The sequence below is a fragment of the Schistocerca gregaria genome, chromosome 7, assembly GCF_023897955.1.
Source record: "Schistocerca gregaria isolate iqSchGreg1 chromosome 7, iqSchGreg1.2, whole genome shotgun sequence".
Taxonomy (NCBI): Eukaryota; Metazoa; Arthropoda; class Insecta; order Orthoptera; family Acrididae; genus Schistocerca; species Schistocerca gregaria.
Genome location: NC_064926.1, coordinates 109,755,803 through 109,776,470, shown reverse-complemented (window position 1 = coordinate 109,776,470; position 20,668 = coordinate 109,755,803). Strand labels below are relative to the sequence as shown.

The following is a 20,668-nucleotide window of genomic DNA, read 5'->3' as shown; positions in this document are numbered from 1 at the left end:
AACTTGAATTTCATATTGGAAGGGCTGCTCGTAAGCCACACATAACGCCGGTAAATGCCAAACGGTGTCTCGCTTGGTGTAAGGAGCGTAAACGATTGAATAGTGAAAAACGTTGTGTGGAGTGACGAATCACGATACATAATGTGGCGATCCGATGGCAGGGTGTACGTACGGTGAATGCCCGGTGAACGTTATCTTCCAGCTTGTGTACTGCCAACAGTAAGATTCGGAGGCGGTGGTTCACGGTGTGGTAGTGGTTTTCGTGGAGGGCGCTAGCAGCAGTTGCGGTTTTGCATGGCAATATCACAACACAGGTCTAAGATGTTTTAAGCACCTTCGTGCTTCCCACTGTTGAACAGCAATACGGCGATTTCATCTTTCAACACGATCGAGCACCTGTTCATAATGTGCGGCCTGTGGCGGAGTGGTTACACAACAATAAAATCCCTGTAACGGACTGGCCTGCACAGACTCCTGACCTGAATCCTACAGAACACCTTTGAGATGTTTTGGGACGCCGACTTCGTGACAGCGACAGAGATCGATACCTCTCCTCAGTGCAGCACTCCGTGAAGAATGGGCTGCCATTCACCAAGAAACCTTCCAGCACGTAAGCCTACGAGAGTGGAGGCTGTCATCAAGGCTAAGAGTGGGCCAGCACCACACTGAATTCCAGCATTACCAATGGAGGGCCCCAAGAACTTATAAGTCATTTTCAGCCACGTGTCCAGATACTTTTGATCACATAGTGTAGTAATGGATGTATTCCTCACTTTGCGATTAATTTACATCTTATGCCACGTTGCTTTGATTTATAGCCACTTATGTGGTTAATTCCTCCATCAAAGTGTGTAAATAACAGTTTATTTGCCGTCACGGTTGCACGTCAAATATTTCCTAAACGGTTTCGGCCTGCACAACCATCTACAGATCTGTAAAGATAGTAAAATATACTTAGTGCGAGACATTTATACCTATTACACTATGTAGCTAGTTATTATGGAGCTAATCAATAATGTTTGTAATCCCCTTATTCATCTCAGGAGTAGCTGCTACTGCCACTCACGTGGCCATGAACTGCAGTGCGAGTAGAACTGAGTTGGTGATGGAGCGCGGCGGGGGCGCGAAGGAAGGGGGGGGGGGGGGGTAGCAGAGGGAGTCCTAATTCACTGATGATGGTCATTAAAGATCGAAACCGGTAATCTGTTAAACAGAAAAGATTGTGATCATAGACGAAAATGAAAGGAAACTTATTACATATACGGGTCACTGTGTTTTTTCGCGACGATGTCGCAGCTTGTGAAATTTAGAGAGAGTTTTATGCAGTGAAACTTGGTAGATGTTCTAGCTCATTAACGCGGAATAGATTTACGATGGACAAAAAAAGAAAAACAGTTCCAGTTTTGGCCACCAGTGGGGAATCTGGCGCTATGAAGGCAAGAAAGACGCATAGAAATGTTTCCACCTGTAATGGGTTAGGAACGGGACGTGGGTATAAACGTCAAACACGTAAGGAATGTTTACTATTGATTGAACTGTTCACCGTTATAGATTGCCAAATGAAGTCATGGATGTCACATCATCATACGAATACAAACAGTGCATTGAGGCACATTTGACCCTGTTGCCAAAATTTGGAGCTAATTTTGCCCAGTTTAAATCGCTTCCGCAGTAACACACTAGTATATCTTACCACGTTTGGATGATTACAGCCCATACTGGACCTGTGTGAGTAGCTGCGCGTACATTTCTGCCACGCTCTATAACTCAGCGTAATGGGCGTATTATGTGTGTGACTGAACTCTGGGAGTATTTTGCCCTAAATGGAGTGAAAAGATTTGGAATGGATCTTATAGCTAATTCTTACCTTCTCCTGTACTTCAAGTAACCCACCTGAAAATTAAATACGTGCATTATATGCTTAAAATTTCTGTAAAATTCTTCGTAGATGAACAGCAGTAGTCATGTTTTATCGGAAAATATAAATTATTCAGTGTCAGACTTAAGGCTACGTTGAGTAACATTGTGGACATGTGTTGAATTAATATTTCCTCCACAGCTTACAGTGGAAGCGTTACTTCCCTCGGAGTCTGTGGAGGAGTTAATGTTGAAAGAAGAACAAAGCACTAAATTATGAAGTGAAATGGTCGCAAAGGATATCACAGCAGGACAACAGAAATGCGGAGGCTGAGGAAGGTTTGTAAATAAGAGAAAAAGACGACGTCACTGAACGGATGTAATTTGCGGTTACCAGTGGTACTGCAGTGGTACTGCCGTATCAGTGAAGACTACGTTTTATCCATAATGATTACATATACATGTATTCGATGAGAATTAGGAAGAGCTGATTCTGGTGAAGTACGGAAGAGTGTTGAGAGGAGCAGGGTATTTTCGGATCCAGGTGGGACCCTGTATGGTGGGGTGCTCTGGGTCGGCCTCGTCCCTCCAGCTTCCCCTCGGCAGGTAGATGTCGCGCATAACCGAGTCGTGGTAGAGCACCGGAGCCACTAGCAGGTCCTCCCCCAGCAGGAACTCTGGAAATCAATTCAGAGTGAGGACACAGAATAGCACATTGCCCTTCAGCTGTGACGCTGTTATGAGCACTTGATTATGAACATAAACTTTGCAACAGCTGAAAAATGCGCAAATCTGGAAGCGGCACAAAAGTACTAATGCGTGATGTCAGTGTGCAATGATAGCTATAGACAGCAAGGGAAGCTAAACATAAAGTTCAGAGAGTTCAGAAGCTAGATCTGACCTGCTGAGTTGTGAAACAGTCAAAACGGTTTTGATACTAGGCAAAGTGAGAAACTGGAACAAAATGGTCTGCCCAAATGCTCTTTGCTCAGGATGGAACTGGAACGAAACTTAACAAAATAAAGTTGGCAGCACTCAACTGTCTGTGGGAGCTGTTTCAAAGAAGTAAATCCCGCCACATTTCCTACGTTCGACTGTAGACTTTGAGCCGTGCGAGGCTCGTGTTGCCACCATCACGTAATTTACACCCTGTTTTTAACGTACTTCCACCTCACTACCTTAATTTAAATTACTACTGTCACTGAGTCGCTGCTTTGCTAGCAGTGCGTATCGATATATCCCCTCTCACAGTATCTTTCTCGACTGCTATTACTTCCCGGTCGTTTTCTGTCGTAAGCTAGTTCGGCTCGCGAGTTCTGTCTGTCAGTCAGTTGGAACGTGTCTGGAGCGCAGTCCGGACCTGCCAGTGGGGGAGTTGCAATGCAGCACTAGTGCAGTAGGGTTGGAAGAGTGAGGTCTGCGTCGACATGGCTCGCCCGACCATTGCCACCACGCTTCGCTTGAGCCGGACCACGATCTCGATGGATCGTCAGTAGGTCGTCCTACCGCACGACGTGTTTTTGCTCGACGGTCGTTCATGAGTCGGCTATGTGTGTGTATGTGTGTGTGTGTGGTAGTTACTGTTGGGTATCGTTCAGATATTCGTGCAAGTGTTTGTCAGCTTATGTGTGTAGTTGGCATTATATCCACTGACGACTATTTTAGATGTTCTCGGCACTCTGACGGCAGTCGGTTGGTTCTTGCAGACCAGGGAGCATATCTGCGCGCGATGCAGTCGGCTGGGTTCGCTCGCGGTCCCTGCACAGTGTCGGGGCGTGTGTGGAGCTGTCTGATCGCTACGAGCTTCGTGGTTCACCGATCTAGGTCGTCGAAGTTGAGTAGTGGTTTCAAGCACCCAAGCCACGTCCATTCATGTTGTGTGGTTCATTTCGGTGGTTCGCTGTTGGGAAGGTTTTCCTGTGAGCAACACCAAGTGTTTCTATTGCTGAAATTTAGCCGTCATACGGTGCAATTCACTATTTTGGTCGACTACAATTCGAGTGTACCAGCTGAATTTTCTGCCTTGCGGCCGTTAGTGTTCCGGTTACGTGCCCTGGCCACTAACGTAATTTCATGCAGCGTCATTTCCTCACGTGTTGTCGCTGTCCAACATTGTGTGTAGTTTTGACAGCTTAATACATATTTAATTGTGGATAATCACGTTCGTAACTTTTGGTGTTTGATTTCTCATGTACCGATTGGTGACAAGCAAGTCGTTTTGTCGGTCGGTCCGTGGCTGTCGCCTGGTTGGCTTCCGACGGATCAAGTGTACTTGGCCTCACCAACTGTCTCACCTAAGTGAACGAGAGCAGACCGACCTCCCTGGAGGCTTCTGAGTACCGTTTTCCTTATTGTACTCCTCACCGGTGTTTGACTGTCTGTATATAATCTGTCACAGCCAATGATTTAAAAAATTCTTGATTTTACTGGATTTTATGTATTTTTGGATTTTAGAAAATCTGTTGTGGGCCTTTAGACACTGAAATCCTTATTCTAAAAAAATAATAAAATAAATTTGAAAAATATGTAAAAATCTGCCAACCGGTTGCATAGATTTTCTATACAGGTTCACCAGGTTTCCTCACCTCTAAGGGCGACATCATCAGAAGGTAAGGTAATTACATGATGAACATATCTTCAGAGATGAACAATGATTACCTCAACTTCTGATGAAGTCACCCTTAGAGATGACGAAACCTGGTCAAGGCATATAGAAAACCTATGAAACCGGTCCTCCCCCCATGAACCATGAACCTTGCCGTTGGTGGGGAGGCTTGCGTGCCTCAACGATACAGATAGCCGTACCGTAGGTGCAACCACAACGGAGGGGTATCTGTTGAGAGGCCAGACAAACGTGTGGTTCCTGAAGAGGGGCAGCAGCCTTTTCAGTAGTTGCAATGGCAACAGTCTGGATGATTGACTGATATGGCCTTGTAACACTAACCACAACGGCCTTGCTGTTGTGGTACTGCGAACGGCTGAAAGCAAGGGGAAACTACAGTCGTAATTTTTCCTGAGGGCATGCAGCTTTACTGTATGATTAAATGATGATGGCGTCCTCTTGGGTAAAATATTCCGGAGGTAAAATAGTGCCCCATTCGGATCTCCGGGCGGGGATTACTCAAGAGGACGTCGTTATCAGGAGATAGAAAACTGGTGTTTTACGGATCGAAGCGTGGAATGTCAGATCCCTTAATCGGGCAGGTAGGTCAGAAAATTTAAAAAGGGAAACGGATAGGTTAAAGTTAGATATAGTGGGACTTAGTGAAGTTCGGTGGCAGGAGGAACAAGACATCTGGTAAGGTGAATACAGAGTTATAAATACAAAATCAAATAGTATGGGTAATGCAGGAGTAGGTTTAATAATGAATAGGAAAATAGGAATACGGGTAAGCTACTACAACCAGCATAGTGAACGTATTATAGTGGCCAAGATAGACACGAAGCTCATGCCTACTACAGTAGTAAAAATTTATATGCCAACTAGCTCAACAGATGACGAAGAAATTGAAGAATTGTATGATGAGATAAACAGGTAGTGAAGGGAGACGAAAATTTAATAGTGATGAGTGACTGGAATTCGAGAGTAGGAAAAGGGAGAGAAGAAAATATAGTAGGTGAATATGGATTGGGGCTAAGAAATGAAAGAGGAAGCCGTCTGGTAGAATTTTGCACAGAGCATAACTTAATCAAAGCTAACACTTGGTTCAAGAATCATAAAAGAAGGTTGTATACATGGAAGAATCCTGGAGATACTAAAAGGTATCAGATAGATTACATAATGGTAAGACAGAGATTTAGGAACCAGGTTTTAAATTGTAAGACATTTCCAGGGGCAGATGTGGACTCTGACCACAATCTATTGGTTATGAACTGTAGGTTAAAACTGAAGAAACTGCACAAAGGTGGGAATTTAAGAGATGGGACCTGGATAAACTGACTAAACCAGAGGTTGTACAGAGTTTCAGGGACAGCATAAGGGAACAATTGACAGGAATGGGGGAAAGAAATACAGTAGCAGAAGAATGAGTAGCTCTGAGGGATGAAGTAGTGAAGGCAGCAGAGGATCAAGTAGGTAAAAAGACGAGGACTAGTAGAAATACTTGGGTAACAGAAGAAATATTAAATTTAATTGATGAAAGGGAAAATATAAAAATGCAGTAAATGAAGCAGGCAAAAAGGAATACAAACGTCTCAAAAATGAGACCGACAGGAAGTGCAAAATGGCTAAGCAGGAATGGCTAGAGGACAAGTGTAAGGATGTAGAGGCTTATGTCACTAGGGGTAAGGTAGATACAGCCTACAGGAAAATTAAAGTGACCTTTGGAGAAGAGAGAGCCACTTGCATGAATATCAAGAGCTCATATGGAAACCCAGTTCTAAGTAAAGAAGGTGGAAGGAGTATATGGCGGGGCTATGCAAGGGCGATGTACTTGAAGACAATGGAAGACGATGTAGATGAAGATGAAATGGGAGGTACCATACTGCGTGAAGAGTATGACAGAGCACTGAAAGACCTGAGTCGAAAGAAGGAACTGGGAGTAGACAACATTCCATTAGAACTTCTGACAGCCTTGTGAAAACCAGTCCTGACAAAACTCTACCATCTGGTGAGCAAGTTGTATGAGAAAGGCGAAATACCCTTAGACTTAAAGAAGAATATAATAATTCTGATCCCAAAGAAAGCAGGTGTTGACAGATGTGAAAATTACTGAAGTATCAGTTTAATAAGTTACAGCTGCAAAATACTAACGCGAATTATTTAAAGACGAATGGAAAATCTGGTAGAAGCCGATCTCGGGGTAGATCAGTTTGGATTCCGTAGAAATGTTGGAACACGTGAGGCTATACTGACCTCACGACTTATCTTACAAGAAAGATTAAGGAAGGGCAAACCTCAGTTTCTAGCATTTGTAGTCTTAGAGAAACCTTTTGACAATGTTGACTGGAATACTCTCTTTCAAATTCTAAAGGTAGCAGGGGTAAAATAGAGGGAGCGAAAGGCTATTTACAATTTGTACAGAAACCAGATGGCAGTTACAAGAGTCGAGGGGCATGAAAGGGAATCTGTGGTTGGTAGGGGAGTGAGACAGATTTGTAGCCTCTCCCCGATGTTATTCAATCTGTATATTGAACAAGCAGGAAAAATTTGGAGTAGGCATTAAAATCCAGGGGAAGAAATAAAAACTTTGAGGATCGACAGTGACATTGTCATTCTGTCAGAGGTAGCAAAAGACTTGCAAGAGCAGTTGAACGGAATAGACAAAGTCTTGAAAGGAGGATATAAGATGAACATCAACAAACGCAAAACAAGAGTAATGGACCGTAGTGGAATTAAGTGGGGTGATGGTGAGGAAATTAGATTAGGAAATGAAACACTTAAAGTAGTAATGGAGTTTTGCTATTTGTGGAGCAAAATAAGTGATGATGGTCGAAGTAGAAAAGGGTATAAAATGTAGACTTACAATGACAAGGAAAGCGTTTCTAAAGAAGAGAAATTTGTTAACATTTAGTATAGATTTAAGTGTCAGGAAGTCGTTTCTCAAAGTATTTGTATGGAGTGTAGGCATGTATGGAAGTGAATCATGGACAATAAATAGTTTAGACAAGAAGAGAATAGAAGCTTTCGAAATGTCGTGCTATAGAAAAATGTTGAAGATTAGTTGGGTAGATCACGTAACTAATGAGGAGGTTTGAATAGGATTGGGGAGAAGAGACGTTTGTGGCACAACTTGAGTAGAAGAAGGGATCGGTTGGTAGGACATGTCCTGAGACATCAAGGGATCACAAATTTAGCGTTGGAGGGCAGCGTGGAGAGTGAAAATCGTAGAAGGAGACCAAGAGATGAATACACTAAACAGATTCAGAAGGATGTAGGTTGCAGTAGGTATTGGGAGATAAAGGAGCTTGCACAGTATAGAGTAGCATGGAAAGCTACATAAAACCAGTTTCAGGACTGAAGACCATAACAGCAAAAAAATTAAAAACGGTTGGTAGACTTTTACATATTTTTCAAATTTATGTATACGGCTGCTGCAAACGTCAGCCAGATTCAAAGCAATAAAAAGTAAAACACAAAAAACAAAAAACATTGCGGCTTTCTGCCTTTGGAAGGTAATGGTATGGTAATTTCCTGCATGTTGTTTATGTTTGTCTATTCACCCTTGCCTTGAGGCTCTCAGCCTCGCTCAGTATGTATACGTCATTTCATTTGGAATTTTAACGGCATGTTTCTACCACTTGAGATTAATCTTGTTGCTTGAAGATATCTTGTTTGGGTACCTTCAGCCGTGAAATAATTGCCTCTTAGAATATAGTTCTAAAGGTTCAGCTATGTGCCGTTTTGGTTTAAAGGTGTTATTAAATTAGAATAAATTAAAATTATGAGTGAACCTGACCGACACCTTATTTGGCCCTTTCCACAATCCTAATCACCTGTTCTGCGCAGAGGGTTCAGCGGGCGTTTCAGACTTAGAAATACACTACTGGAAATGGAAAAAAGAACACATTGACACTGGTGTGTCAGACCCACCATACTTGCTCCGGACACTGCGAAAGGGCTGTACAAGCAATGATCACACGTACGGCAGAGCGGACACACCAGGAACCGCGGTGCTGGCTGTCGAATGGCGCTAGCTGCGCAGCATTTGTGCACCGCCGCCGTCTGTGTTAGCCAGTTTGCCGAGGCATACGGAGCTCCATCGCAGTCTTTAACACTGGTAGCATGCCGCGACAGCGTGGACGTGAACCGTATGTGCAGTTGACGGACTTTGAGCGAGGGCGTATAGTGGGCATGCGGGAGGCCGTGTGGACGTACCGCCGAATTGCTCAACACGTGGGGCGTGAGGTCTCCACAGTACATCGATGTTGTCGCCAGTGGTCGGCGGAAGGTGCACGTGCCCGTCGACCTGGGACCCGACCGCAGCGACGCACGGATGCACACCAAGACCGTAGGATCCTACGCAGTGCCGTAGGGGACCGCACCGCCACTTCCCAGCAAATTAGGGACACTGTTGCTCCTGAGGTATCGGCGAGGACCATTAGCAACCGTCTCCATGAAGCTGGACTACGGTCCCGCACACCGTTAGGCCGTCTTCCCCAACATCGTGCAGCCCGCCTCCAGTGGTGTCGCGACAGGTGTGAATGGAGGGACGAATGGAGACGTGTCGTCTTCAGCGATGCGAGTCGCTTCTGTCTTGGTGCCAATGATGGTCGTATGCGTGTTTGGCGCCGTGCAGGTGAGCGCCTCAATCAGGACTGCATACGACCGAGACACACAGGGCCAACACCCGGCATCATGGTGTGGGGAGCGATCTCCTACACTGGCCGTACACCTCTGATGATCGTTGAGGGGACACTGAATAGTGCACGGTACATCCAAACCGTCATCGAACCCATCGTTCTACCATTCCTAGACCGGCAAGGGAACGTGCTGTTCCAACAGGACAATGCACGTCCGCATGTATCCCGTGCCACCCAACGTGCTCCAGAAGATGTAAGTCAACTACCCTGGCCAGCAAGATCTCCGGATCTGTCCCCCATTGAGCATGTTTGGGACTGGATGAAGCGTCGTCTCACGCGGTCTGCACGTCCAGCACGAACGCTGGTCCAACTGAGGCGCCAGGTGGAAATGGCATGGCAAGCCGTTCCATAGGACTACATCCAGCATCTCTACGATCGTCTCCATGGGAGAATAGCAGCCTGCATTGCTGCGGAAGGTGGATATACACTGTACTAGTGCCGACATTGTGCATGCTCTGTTGCCTGTGTCTATGTGCCTGTGGTTCTGTCAGTGTGATCATGTGATGTATCTGACCCCAGGAATGTGTCAATAAAGTTTCCCCTTCCTGGGACAATGAATTCACGGTGTTCTTATTTCAATTTCCAGGAGTGTATAAGAGGGCATAGATTTGAGAAACAGGCAAAATTTCTAGTGAGAGGAAAGGTCAGAGGACTTGAAGGTATGAAGATGAAGAAGAATTGGCTTTTCTTCCACCCTCGGCATAGTGTAGTTCCCGGGACAATGCACCATGACACGCGACTGAAGGAAGGCGGAGACCCTTTCGGCCTACAGGAAGCATCACAATAGCGACGCACGAGGGTACAAACCTGTTTAACAGACGCCAGATTCTGACAGAATTATTGGACATGAACTGAGAATATGTGTTAGATTTGATTCAAGGGAAGCAGAGAATGAAATAATATCGATTAAGTAGCTAAAATATAGCTCTGGGTAGGTTGAAAACATAAGGAAGAGAAATAAAGACCGTCCGTTCAAAACGAACATCTTCGCTTTCCTCTGAAATAAGGCTCTGCTGCTGTGTGGTACTGAATACAGTTTTGCTCCCCCTGAGTTCATATAGTGTGTTAGTGGGCTTCATGCATTCATGCATATGGCCCACAGCGAGTTTACATGGTTCCAAGGGAGCGCTCCTCATTGCCGAACTCATGAGTGTATGGCAGAACAATAGTTTGGAGATAAAACATAGCCCTCGAATTACTGTCCGAAAAACTATTGATCCAGTGGTAAATTTGTTTTTAAATTAGTACCGTGCGTAAAAACTTGTATACAAGTATTGTAAAACTGATTGTGTGTTTTTCATTTTTGCCGTGTTCCAAACATCTAAGGTCTTGACACTTTTCAGGACATAGAACTGTAAAGTAATACTGTTAGCTGAAGTTGATCTCCGACAGTTCCTTGTAAATCAAACACAGTACGCACGTGACTCACTAGAGCGCTTTGCGTTGCTGATGCTGGAGATGTGGTCTGGAGGTGTGTAGCGACTGCCACTGAGTGCGGCGCGCGTTGTAATAATTTACCTGGCTATCCGCGAGTGGATTTTCTTGGCGGGTCACGGATATTTGAGGCAGATTCTTGAATACCTGCAGTTCCCACAGTTGCGTTAGTGGAGCACAACCTCCGGAACGTTCTGCAAAGGGCTTCGTTCAGCCAAGTTCGTCGGTTTGTGGCGAACCAATAGTACTCTGGCAGAACAGCCCCTTCACGACAGATACACCAAAAGTTTTCTCGAACGATTTTAAAGAAACTATTCGCTAAAAACATTGTTTTTTCACTTCAGTTATGGCTTTATATATCAACTTCATGAAGTACCTATAATTTCGATAATGATCGTAGTTTTTGTGATATTTTCCACGTAAGTAACACACTGCGTAAAATTCGAAAATCTCGCCATGAAAAATAGTGGTGGGTTTGAATTTGTGTTTGATGTATATTGGCTCATATATTATAGCGTATGAAATTTACGTAACATACTGAAATTTTCTTCAGGTTTGGGAGGAGCTGTCTATCTATCACCGTTCTCGAGAAAAGTGATGTTATGTATCAAACTCATTTGCGATGCACGTTACAAGAATAAAGCGAGAATGAAATACTCATAATACCCATTATATCTCAGAAACGGTTTGTGATATCAAAATGAGATTTCGGCAAATGACAGCACACAAAGACAAGTTATTGTTTTTTCATATGGTGGACAAGCGGAATTTTATTATCTACTGCGATATACGAGTTACTGCAGACTCTTTACAATGGAATGTTGTAACTATTTAGGAGTCATCGGTAGATGGTTAAATGAGGATTAGTGTCGCCTTATAGCAAGATAAGTGAAGAAATGACACGTTTATATTTATTCCGAGAATGTAGTTTTTAATATGCTTTTGACTTGATTTGTCATGAGTTCCTCGTTTACGAAGCCACTTCTTCAAGATTCTGTCGCATCTGCAACTTCATTACTATATTAGCGAGGTAACAGTGAGTAAACTCTCTCTTGTTCTGAAAAAGGAAGCTAATTTTAACATGGCAACAAGAGAAATTTAGGTGATGCTCAAAATTCATCACTTACATCATTGACAAATGTCTGATTTTCAGGGTGCAGCACGTTTTAGTTGCTACATGTATAAAAAATGATCACATCGAAAAACTTATTGAAGTGTACCTTGACGAACCTTGTTTTTGAAAATTGACACATAAACATTACACAAACAAGAATGTAAAAAATATGGCACAGAAATAAAAGGTAGAATCATTTCTACACAGTGTTTCAGCTGTCGACCAAAGAGCTATAATGAAATTACAATGAAATCCAGACCTTTAGCTGCTTACAGGAGTTGATAAATATCAACGGGGACAGTGGAAAATGTGTGCACCGACCTGGACTCGAACCCGGGATACCCTGCTTACGTGGCAGATGCTCTATCCGTATTTTTTTGGTTGATTTCACTTTGTTTTATATTGTTAGTTGAACTTGTTCGGGGCGAACGTCCAATGACACCTGTTTACGTTCTTCGTTGATCCGTTCACTCAGTTTTTATTACAGAGAGTAGCTAACCCTCTGACTGAACACGCAGCATAGGGCGAATGCAGAGACTTTTCTCTGGCACGCTCCCCGTGAGACCCAAATTCCCAACTTCCTGTCCACCCACTACATTTGTAGCTCCCCTGCTCACTATACTCATTACTCGTGGCAGTCAATCTACCGATTCCCATAAAAGTTCGGGCAATGCGAGCGCATCGGCACTGAAGAATATCATTGCCCGGTATGCCTTATCTGTATGAAGATGTTATCTGTTCTTTCGGGCATGTCGGACATTAGGTTGCATTTATCGCGTGTCTCTCGCCCAGCGCCAAGTCCCAAGAGGGGAAAGAAAGACCACGCAGGTGACACCTGTCTGTGAAATGGTAAAAGAACGGATCACCAAAATTACTATCGAATATTCGTAACATTTGCTGCTGCTGAATTGTTGCACTTATTTCCAACTTCGGATATAGTAAATTAACTTGAAGCAGAAAATTTTCTGTCCACAAATCGGTAAGCATTCAGAAGGCATCGTTCGTGTGATACTCTTTCTTTTCCTCACACGATATCCTGCTAACCACGGGCGAAGGGCTGCAGGTAGATTCCATATTGCTAGGTCTCCAGAAAGCGTTTGACACAGTGCTCTACTGCAAGCTGATAACGAAACTCCCAGTACATGGTATACGGTCCCATACGTTGTCGGTAAAGATACAATACCAAGTAACTGACACTTTATAGTATTTGCACACCTACTCTTACAGCCCGAGTGCCGTTTTTTTAATTATCTGCAAATAAAGTGAACTAAAACAATGCAGCGTATATGACACATCGAAACAATGAATGGAAATACCGCGTAACTGCAAAATAATGAAATACTGAGTGGCTAGATTGTTTTGGATGTAGTAAACAATACCGCGTAAATGCAAAAGCGTGCGCAGCCACACCGCATTGTTTTTGCTTACTAAGTATACTCCAGTGTTCCAAAATTGTTCCTTCTTTCTACTTTCAGCTCATGAAAATGGACAGCGTTTTACATCTCTTCACTGAGGAAGAAACTGTTTCTCAGTTGAACTTAGCGTAATAAAGCGGAGAATCCTTATTGAGAGCAACAGTACTCTCCGTCTCCAGGCCACGAGTGGCCTACCGGAACCATCCGACCGCCGTGTCATCCTCCGTGGAGGATGCGTATGGGAGGGGCGTCGGGTCAGCACACCGCTCTCCCGGCCGTTGTGATGGTATTCTTGACCGAAGCCGCTACTATTCGGTCGAGTAGCTCCTGAATTAGCATCACGAGGCTGAGTGCACCCCGACTTGAGAGCAACAGTGGTAAGGATTATTTTTCTTATTTGCCACGCATTAACAGCGGCCCGCTAAAACTCTTAAAATTTAGTAGTAACAAAGCTGTTTTACTGTAGCGCCACACTTCACTTATTGTGCTCTTTAGTCCTATTTGAATACCAACTTGAGTATAGGTTCTCATGTAAATGCAGAACGAACAACAGCCGAGAACACTAGTAGCAGTGAAGTCAAACGCACACAAGAAGATTTAATTCTGTATATGGTGTTCTCGGTCACTTTTCCTGGGCCATCTAATGACACAGGTAATTTTTTTGTGACTATTAGTGTTATTAATGATATTGTAACCGTCGTTATCTTAAAATTGAAATTTAACTGTGGCCACCTAAATTTTTCGAACATTTCTTGCCTAGAAACTTCGCTGACTGCATCCAGTAATGCTCAAAATGATACAGCAATCACAGTTGCCACTGGAGACGACAGTACTTCTTCACATTTATTGCTTCACGATGGTGCTCATTTTTTAATAGACAATTCAGACAACTTATCGGAAGTTGATAGAAGCAAGGGTGTTGAAGGTGATTGCCAAGAAATTTAGGATGACCTAAGCAGTGACAGAAAAAGGAAATCCTGCCCTGACGATTGTAAGAAAAACGCCAACGGAACTCTGAGAATGTGCGGTCAAGCATATTTTGGATGTAAAAGAAGTCGAAGTTGCAAAATTACTCATAATAGTCCAAGAGAGGCACGAAAATTAGGTCAGAAGTGTACTTCCAAGATGCGTCAAAAATCCGTTCAAAGGAAAGGTCAAAAATTTTTTTGGTGACAGGTAGGCAATTTTTACCACTTTCTGGAAAACGATGTCATGGGATCAGAGGAAGATTTTCGTAATCAATCTTGTGGACATAATCCCAACCAAATGTCCAGGATAGATCACTGGTGAATCCAGGACAAGAGGCAAGCTGGTTTATTAACTGAGAAATGGTACGTGAAAAGCATGAAATATTCAAAAACATTATTTCTCAATACTCTTGGCATTGAAGAATGGACAGTGAGACATTGATTCGACAATTGTACACATGGGATGAGCCCTGATTTAGAATCGTCACGTTCCCGAATAAAACAAACGAGAAAGAAAGGTGAGAAAAACTTCGTAAAAGAAATCCTGTACTGTCTTCCGAAACTGCCATCGCGTTACTCCAAGAGTTCCTCCTCGAAGCTGTATCTTGAGCCTTTTGCACAAAGCAAACAACAGCTGTACGGACTCTATGCCCAAAACTGTAATAAGGAACAAGTTTCACCATTTAGTCGGGCCACATTTAACTTAGTTTTCGAAGAGGGTAACTTTAGCTCATTTTCCCCCAAGAGAAACCTGTGCGTCTTGTAGTTACAGGCTCGGAAACTTGCGTGGAGACATGTGGATGCTAGACGTACGAAGGAAAGAGCAGGCAAGGTTGCAGAAAGATCCAGATAAGAAAGATGCCCATCGCAAGCTGTGCACAGTCTACACCACGGACGTAGACGCTGTGAAAGTAGCACCACTTTTAGAGGCAAGTCCAGTTTGCTATAAAACAAAATTGGCTGTCCATAACTTCACATCGTATAATTTAAAAATTCATGATGCAGTGTGTTACTGCTTCGAAGAAACGCAAGTTGAACTGGTTGCTTCAAGTTTTGCGTTATGTATCGTGCACACACTGTCCAAAAAGATTGAAGAAATTCCAATGACAGTCATTTTCTTTTCTGATAGCTGCACGTATCTGAACAGAAATGTGGTGATTATCAAACTATCTCTTTAGATTAGCAATGGATTCAGGAGTTTTCATTACGCAAATTGTTTTGGAGAAATGCCGTACTCAGATGGAATGTGAATAAGTTCACAGTTCCATCGAGTGCAAAGGAGGTGAAGTTACACTTTGTAGCCTGTATGCTTTGATATCTAAATAGGCGAGACGAAAACCAGGATCTTGCGAAGTTTGTTACCCAGATTTCTCCTGATTCATTAATTATGGTTGTATGACTCAATTAGCTTGGAAGACCTGCAAAGGATGAGCCAAGAGTTACGGACCTGAGGGCGATGCAGTACCGTCCAAACTGTTTTATTTACTAGAAGTGCACTTTCAACGACGTGTGGCAAAAAGCACCAAGAAGTCCGAGAAAAATTTCTGGAAAAGTTTGCCTCCGTAAACTATACAAAGAAAGACTGAAAATCGAGAACACTAAATGGGATCATTTACAACAACATAAAGCCGTCATTGCTGTGTATATGTTTTTGGATAGGGTCCGCCTTTAGCAAAACACAGTTTTGTTTTATAACCCAAACATGTTTCACTGCAGTTGCAGCATCCTCAGTGGGCTTTTATTTTCCATCTGTTAAAGATGGACATACCACTAACCAACCAAGAAATAAGTTTTCTAGAAAAAGGCCCAAAATACAATGTCAACACACACATCACACACAAGACAGTGGAGAATCTTATCACAGAAAGTGAGTACATCATAAAACAACAAGAAAGAAACAATAACCAAAACTTCAATGCAGGTCTGACAAGAGAATTAATCACAGAAGAAATAATATACATAATAAAAGAAAACAAAAACAACATATTGACAGGAACAAAAACTGAAGAAGAAAAAACCTCTGGAAAAATAAAGGACAAACTTAAAAACAATGAGGCACTCATTACAAGATCAGACAAGGGCAGCACCATGATAATAATAAAACAGGATGAATACAAGCAAAAAACCTTAAAATTCCTGGAAGACAACAACATAACAAAGCTAACCAGTGACCCAACACAAAGATACCAGAAAAACACAATAACACTCCTAAAAAATATCTCACACCTATTCACAAATCAGAAAGCAAAATGGTTGAAACAAAAGAACCCCCAAGCACCCACACTGAACAGCCTACTAAAGCTCCACAAGGATGGCATTCCTATACGCCATGTAGTCAATTTCAGAAGTGCACCCACATACCACTTAGCCAGAGAAATTCACACATACATACAGAAACATTACATATACACAAATAACAGAAGCATACGCAACACCGAAGAGCTGGTACAGCAAATCAAAGACATCAACATTCCCACAACAGCCACACTCACATCATTTGACATCACATCCATGTACACCAATATCCCCACCACTGAAACCATCAACATCATCAGACAACAATTAGAAGAACAAGCCAAAATTCCCGAACCCCACATAAAAGAAATAGCTAGCATCCTAAAACTTATCACACAACAAAACTACTTCTCCTTTGACAATCAGTTTTACTCACAAGAAGATGGGCTTCCAATGGGGTCACCAGTCAGTGGAGTCCTAGCCAACATCTTTCTCAATCACATTGAAAATAAAATATTCGAAACAATAGTTAGACCCAAACAATACCGGATAATATATTGGTACCGTTATGTAGATGACATCATATGCCTTATAGATGAAACACCAAGTCGCATCCAACAACTCCACAGTGATATAAACAAAGTACACCCAAAAATAAAATTCACCGTAGAAACAGAACACGACAAAAGGCTAAACTTCCTTGACCTCACAATATACAGACACAACAACCAACACCAATTCTCCATATTCAGGAAAGCGACCACCACTAGCACAACCATTCACAAAGACTCTAATCATCCGATTACACACAAACTAGCCAGCTTCCAATATATGCTACACAGACTAAACAAAACCCCACTCACTGATAACAACTACAAGAATGAATTGCAGACAATCAGACAAATAGCAGTGGAGAATGGATATGACACAAACACTATAGATAAACTAAACCACAAAATTAAAGCAAAACTAAAAAGGACACCCAACACACAAAATCAAAAACAAAAGCCTCAACCTACAAACACACAGAACCCACCAATGAACACACATGAACAGGAAACACCCACAATGACAAACAGATGGTTCACTCTCACCTATAACAACAAAACAGTACACAGAATAGGCAACATACTCAAAAAACAAGTGATAAAAATAGCCTACAGGACAGACAACTCAACACAGAAAAAACTAAGGACAACCAACACAGGCACAGACAAACACAACACTTCTGGTATTTACCGATTAACATGCCAGGATTGCAAAGCAGTTTATATAGGACAGACAACCAGAAACTTTAATACCAGATATACATAACACAAAAGAGCATTAAAAAGTAACAGCTGTCATTCCACATTTGCTGAACACCTCATGGACAAGAAACATAGCCCAACAAACATCAACACGGATTTGAAAATTCTCAAATACAGCAACAGCCCTCACAAAAACTGATAATCGAAGAAAATTACCAGATACAAAAAGCCATAGTAGAAGGCAAACAAATAATAAATGAATACACAGCTCTCTGCAATGGCACTCTGTTCTCTGCCCTCAAAGAATTAACAGACAAAACCAACCTATAGAGATCTTAAAGCCCCTCCCCCACACACCAGAAAAAAAAAGATCCTGAAACCTAAAATCTCTCTCTCCCTCCCTTTCTCTCTTCCTCTCTTTCTCTCTCTGTCTCTCCCTTTTACATACACATACACATACACACACACACACACACACACACACACACACACACACACACGCACACACACACACACACACACACACACAAACAAACACACACACAAAAAAAATATCTCAGTCACCTCTGAAAGGTTCAAAACAGCCGCCAGGAACACCTTCAACTGTTCCACTGTCAGCCATCTTGTTTTTACACCTCCAGCTGTTCCACTGCCAGCCATGTTTTGTTTTTATAGCTGATAAACAGTGAAACAGTGAGTGACAGTGACAGTGGCAGTGGCAACTCAATATTCAGTGTTTGACAGTGATGAAGACGAAAAAAGAGTAAGTGAAACACCATGTAAATAGACACTCACACACACACACACACACACACACACACACACACACACACACACACACACACACATAGAATTAAATAATTTCAGGCATAATAATAACATAGTTCTTCAAATCGTAATTTTGGCTTAAACAATTTATCTACTTTAAGGTATAAGTGGTTGCAGATGACAAACTGTCGGTCATTGTAGAAACACAAGACGTCAGAAAAACCACACAATTTGATAAAAAGGTGTGGATTTTCATAATCTACGTGTTTTTTCAAATATCTATAATTACATTTTTTAAAAACTAATAGCTACATGTATACAAAACAACAAAGAACGTTCTTTATCTTTAACAGATGGAAAATAAAAGCCCACTGAGGATGCTGCAACTGCAGTGAAACATGATTGGGTTATAAAACAAAACTGTGTTTTGCTAAAGGCGGACCCTATCCAAAAACATATACATTGTTAAAGCAAACACGGAAAAAAAGAGCTTCAATACCAAGACGATTATTCTCATTGCTATTTTGACGACATTCCTTATGAATCATCATCATATTGCACGTTGCTATTTCAGAAGTGACAATGCGCTATTGTTCTTTGTTCGACTGTCTTTTCTTGAAGAAATCTATAGACAGTATAAAACCTGTGCTGGCGTAAGCTGGCGCTAGCACATTTTGCGGCATAGTCACAAGAAGATCGATCGACGCCAATGACAGACTCGTCAACGCCCTCTCGGCCGGCAGTATTCAGGATAGCTTCGGTGGACCGGAGGTCCAGTTCGTTCGAGTCTGTACGTCGTGTGAGCTCCAGAGTGTCACCGAGACGGAGTCGCAGACACAGCCTGTAGCTTAGAATCAGGCAGCATATAGCGAACACAATAGTGTTCATAGCTGACTTCGTAAACCTTCAGCATTGAGGCTAAAGTGGACTGTCCACAGCACATGGAAACCTAAGTCACTCTTTATTTATGGTATAAGGAACCCAGTTAATAATTGTGTGCAGTTTGTGCTATAGAACGAGGAAACCGACTATCAACCAACATCCTCTCCTTGTTTCACGTGGTACAGATCTACAGAGACAACGAGTCGACGTAAAAGGTGGCAACGAGGTTTCAAGAAACCCTATGTGACCCCGTATCTTTATCAAGAGAAAGAAAACTGGCGTTCTACGGGTCGGAGCGTGGAATGTCAGATCCCTTAATCGGGCAGGTAGGTTACAAAATTTAAAAAGGAAAATGGACAGGTTAATGTTAGATATAGTGGGAATTAGTGAAGTTCGGTGGCAAGAGGAACAAGACTTCTGGTCAGGTGACTACGGGGTTATAAACACAAAATCAAATAGGGGTAATGCAGGAGTAAGTTTAATAATGAATAGGAAAATAGGAATGCGGGTAAGCTACTACAAACAACATAGTGAACGCATTATTGTGGCCAAGATAGATACGAAGCCCACACCTACTACAGTAGTACAAGTTTATATGCAAACTAGCTCTGCAGATGACGAAGAAATTGAAGAAATGTATGGTCAAATAAAAGAAATTATTCAGATAGTGAAGGGTGACGAAAATTTAATAGTCATGCGTGACTGGAATTCGGTAGTAGGAAAAGAGAGAGAAGGAAACGTAGTAGGTGAATATGGATTGGGGCAAAGAAATGAAAGAGGAAGCCGCCTGGTAGAATTTTGCACAGAGCACAACTTGTTCATAGGTAACACTTGGTTCAAGAATCATAAAAGAAGGCTGTATACATGGAAGAAGCCTGGAGATACTGACAGGTTTCAGATAGATTATATAATGGTACGACAGAGATATAGGAACCAGGTTTTAAATTGTAAGACATTTCCAGGGGCAGATGTGGACTCTGACCACAATCTGTTGGTTATGACCTGTAGATTAAAACTGAAGAAACTGCAAAATGGTGGGAAATTAAGGAGATGGGACCTGGATAAACTAAAAGAACCAGAGGTTGTACGGAGTTTCAAGGAGAGCATAAGGGAGCAATTGACAGGAATGGGGGAAAGAAATACAATAGAAGAAGAATGGGTAGCTTTGAGGGATGAAGTAGTGAAGGCAGCAGAGGAACAAGTAGGTAAAAAGACAAGGGCTAGTAGAAATCCTTGGGTAACAGAAGAAATATTGAATTTAATTGATGAAAGGAGAAAATATAAAAATGCAGTAAATGAAGCAGGCAAAAAGGAATACAAACGTCTCAAAAATGAGATCGACAGGAAGTGCAAAATGTCTAAGCAGGGATGGCCAGAGGATAAATGTAAGGATGTAGAGGCTTATCTCACAAGAGGTAAGATAGATACTGCGTCCAGGAAAAT

General features: G+C 42.4%; 1 protein-coding gene across 1 annotated transcript in view; it reads right to left on the bottom strand.

Moving 5' to 3' along the window:
- Positions 1–2,334: 2,334 nt before the first annotated feature.
- Positions 2,335–20,668, bottom strand: part of LOC126282310 (myogenesis-regulating glycosidase-like) — an 86,098-nt gene continuing 67,764 nt past the window's right edge. Inside the window, exon 6 of the mRNA XM_049981966.1 lies at positions 2,335–2,534. Within this exon, the coding sequence (XP_049837923.1) occupies positions 2,335–2,534 (200 nt within the window). The remainder of the gene's footprint in view (positions 2,535–20,668) is intronic.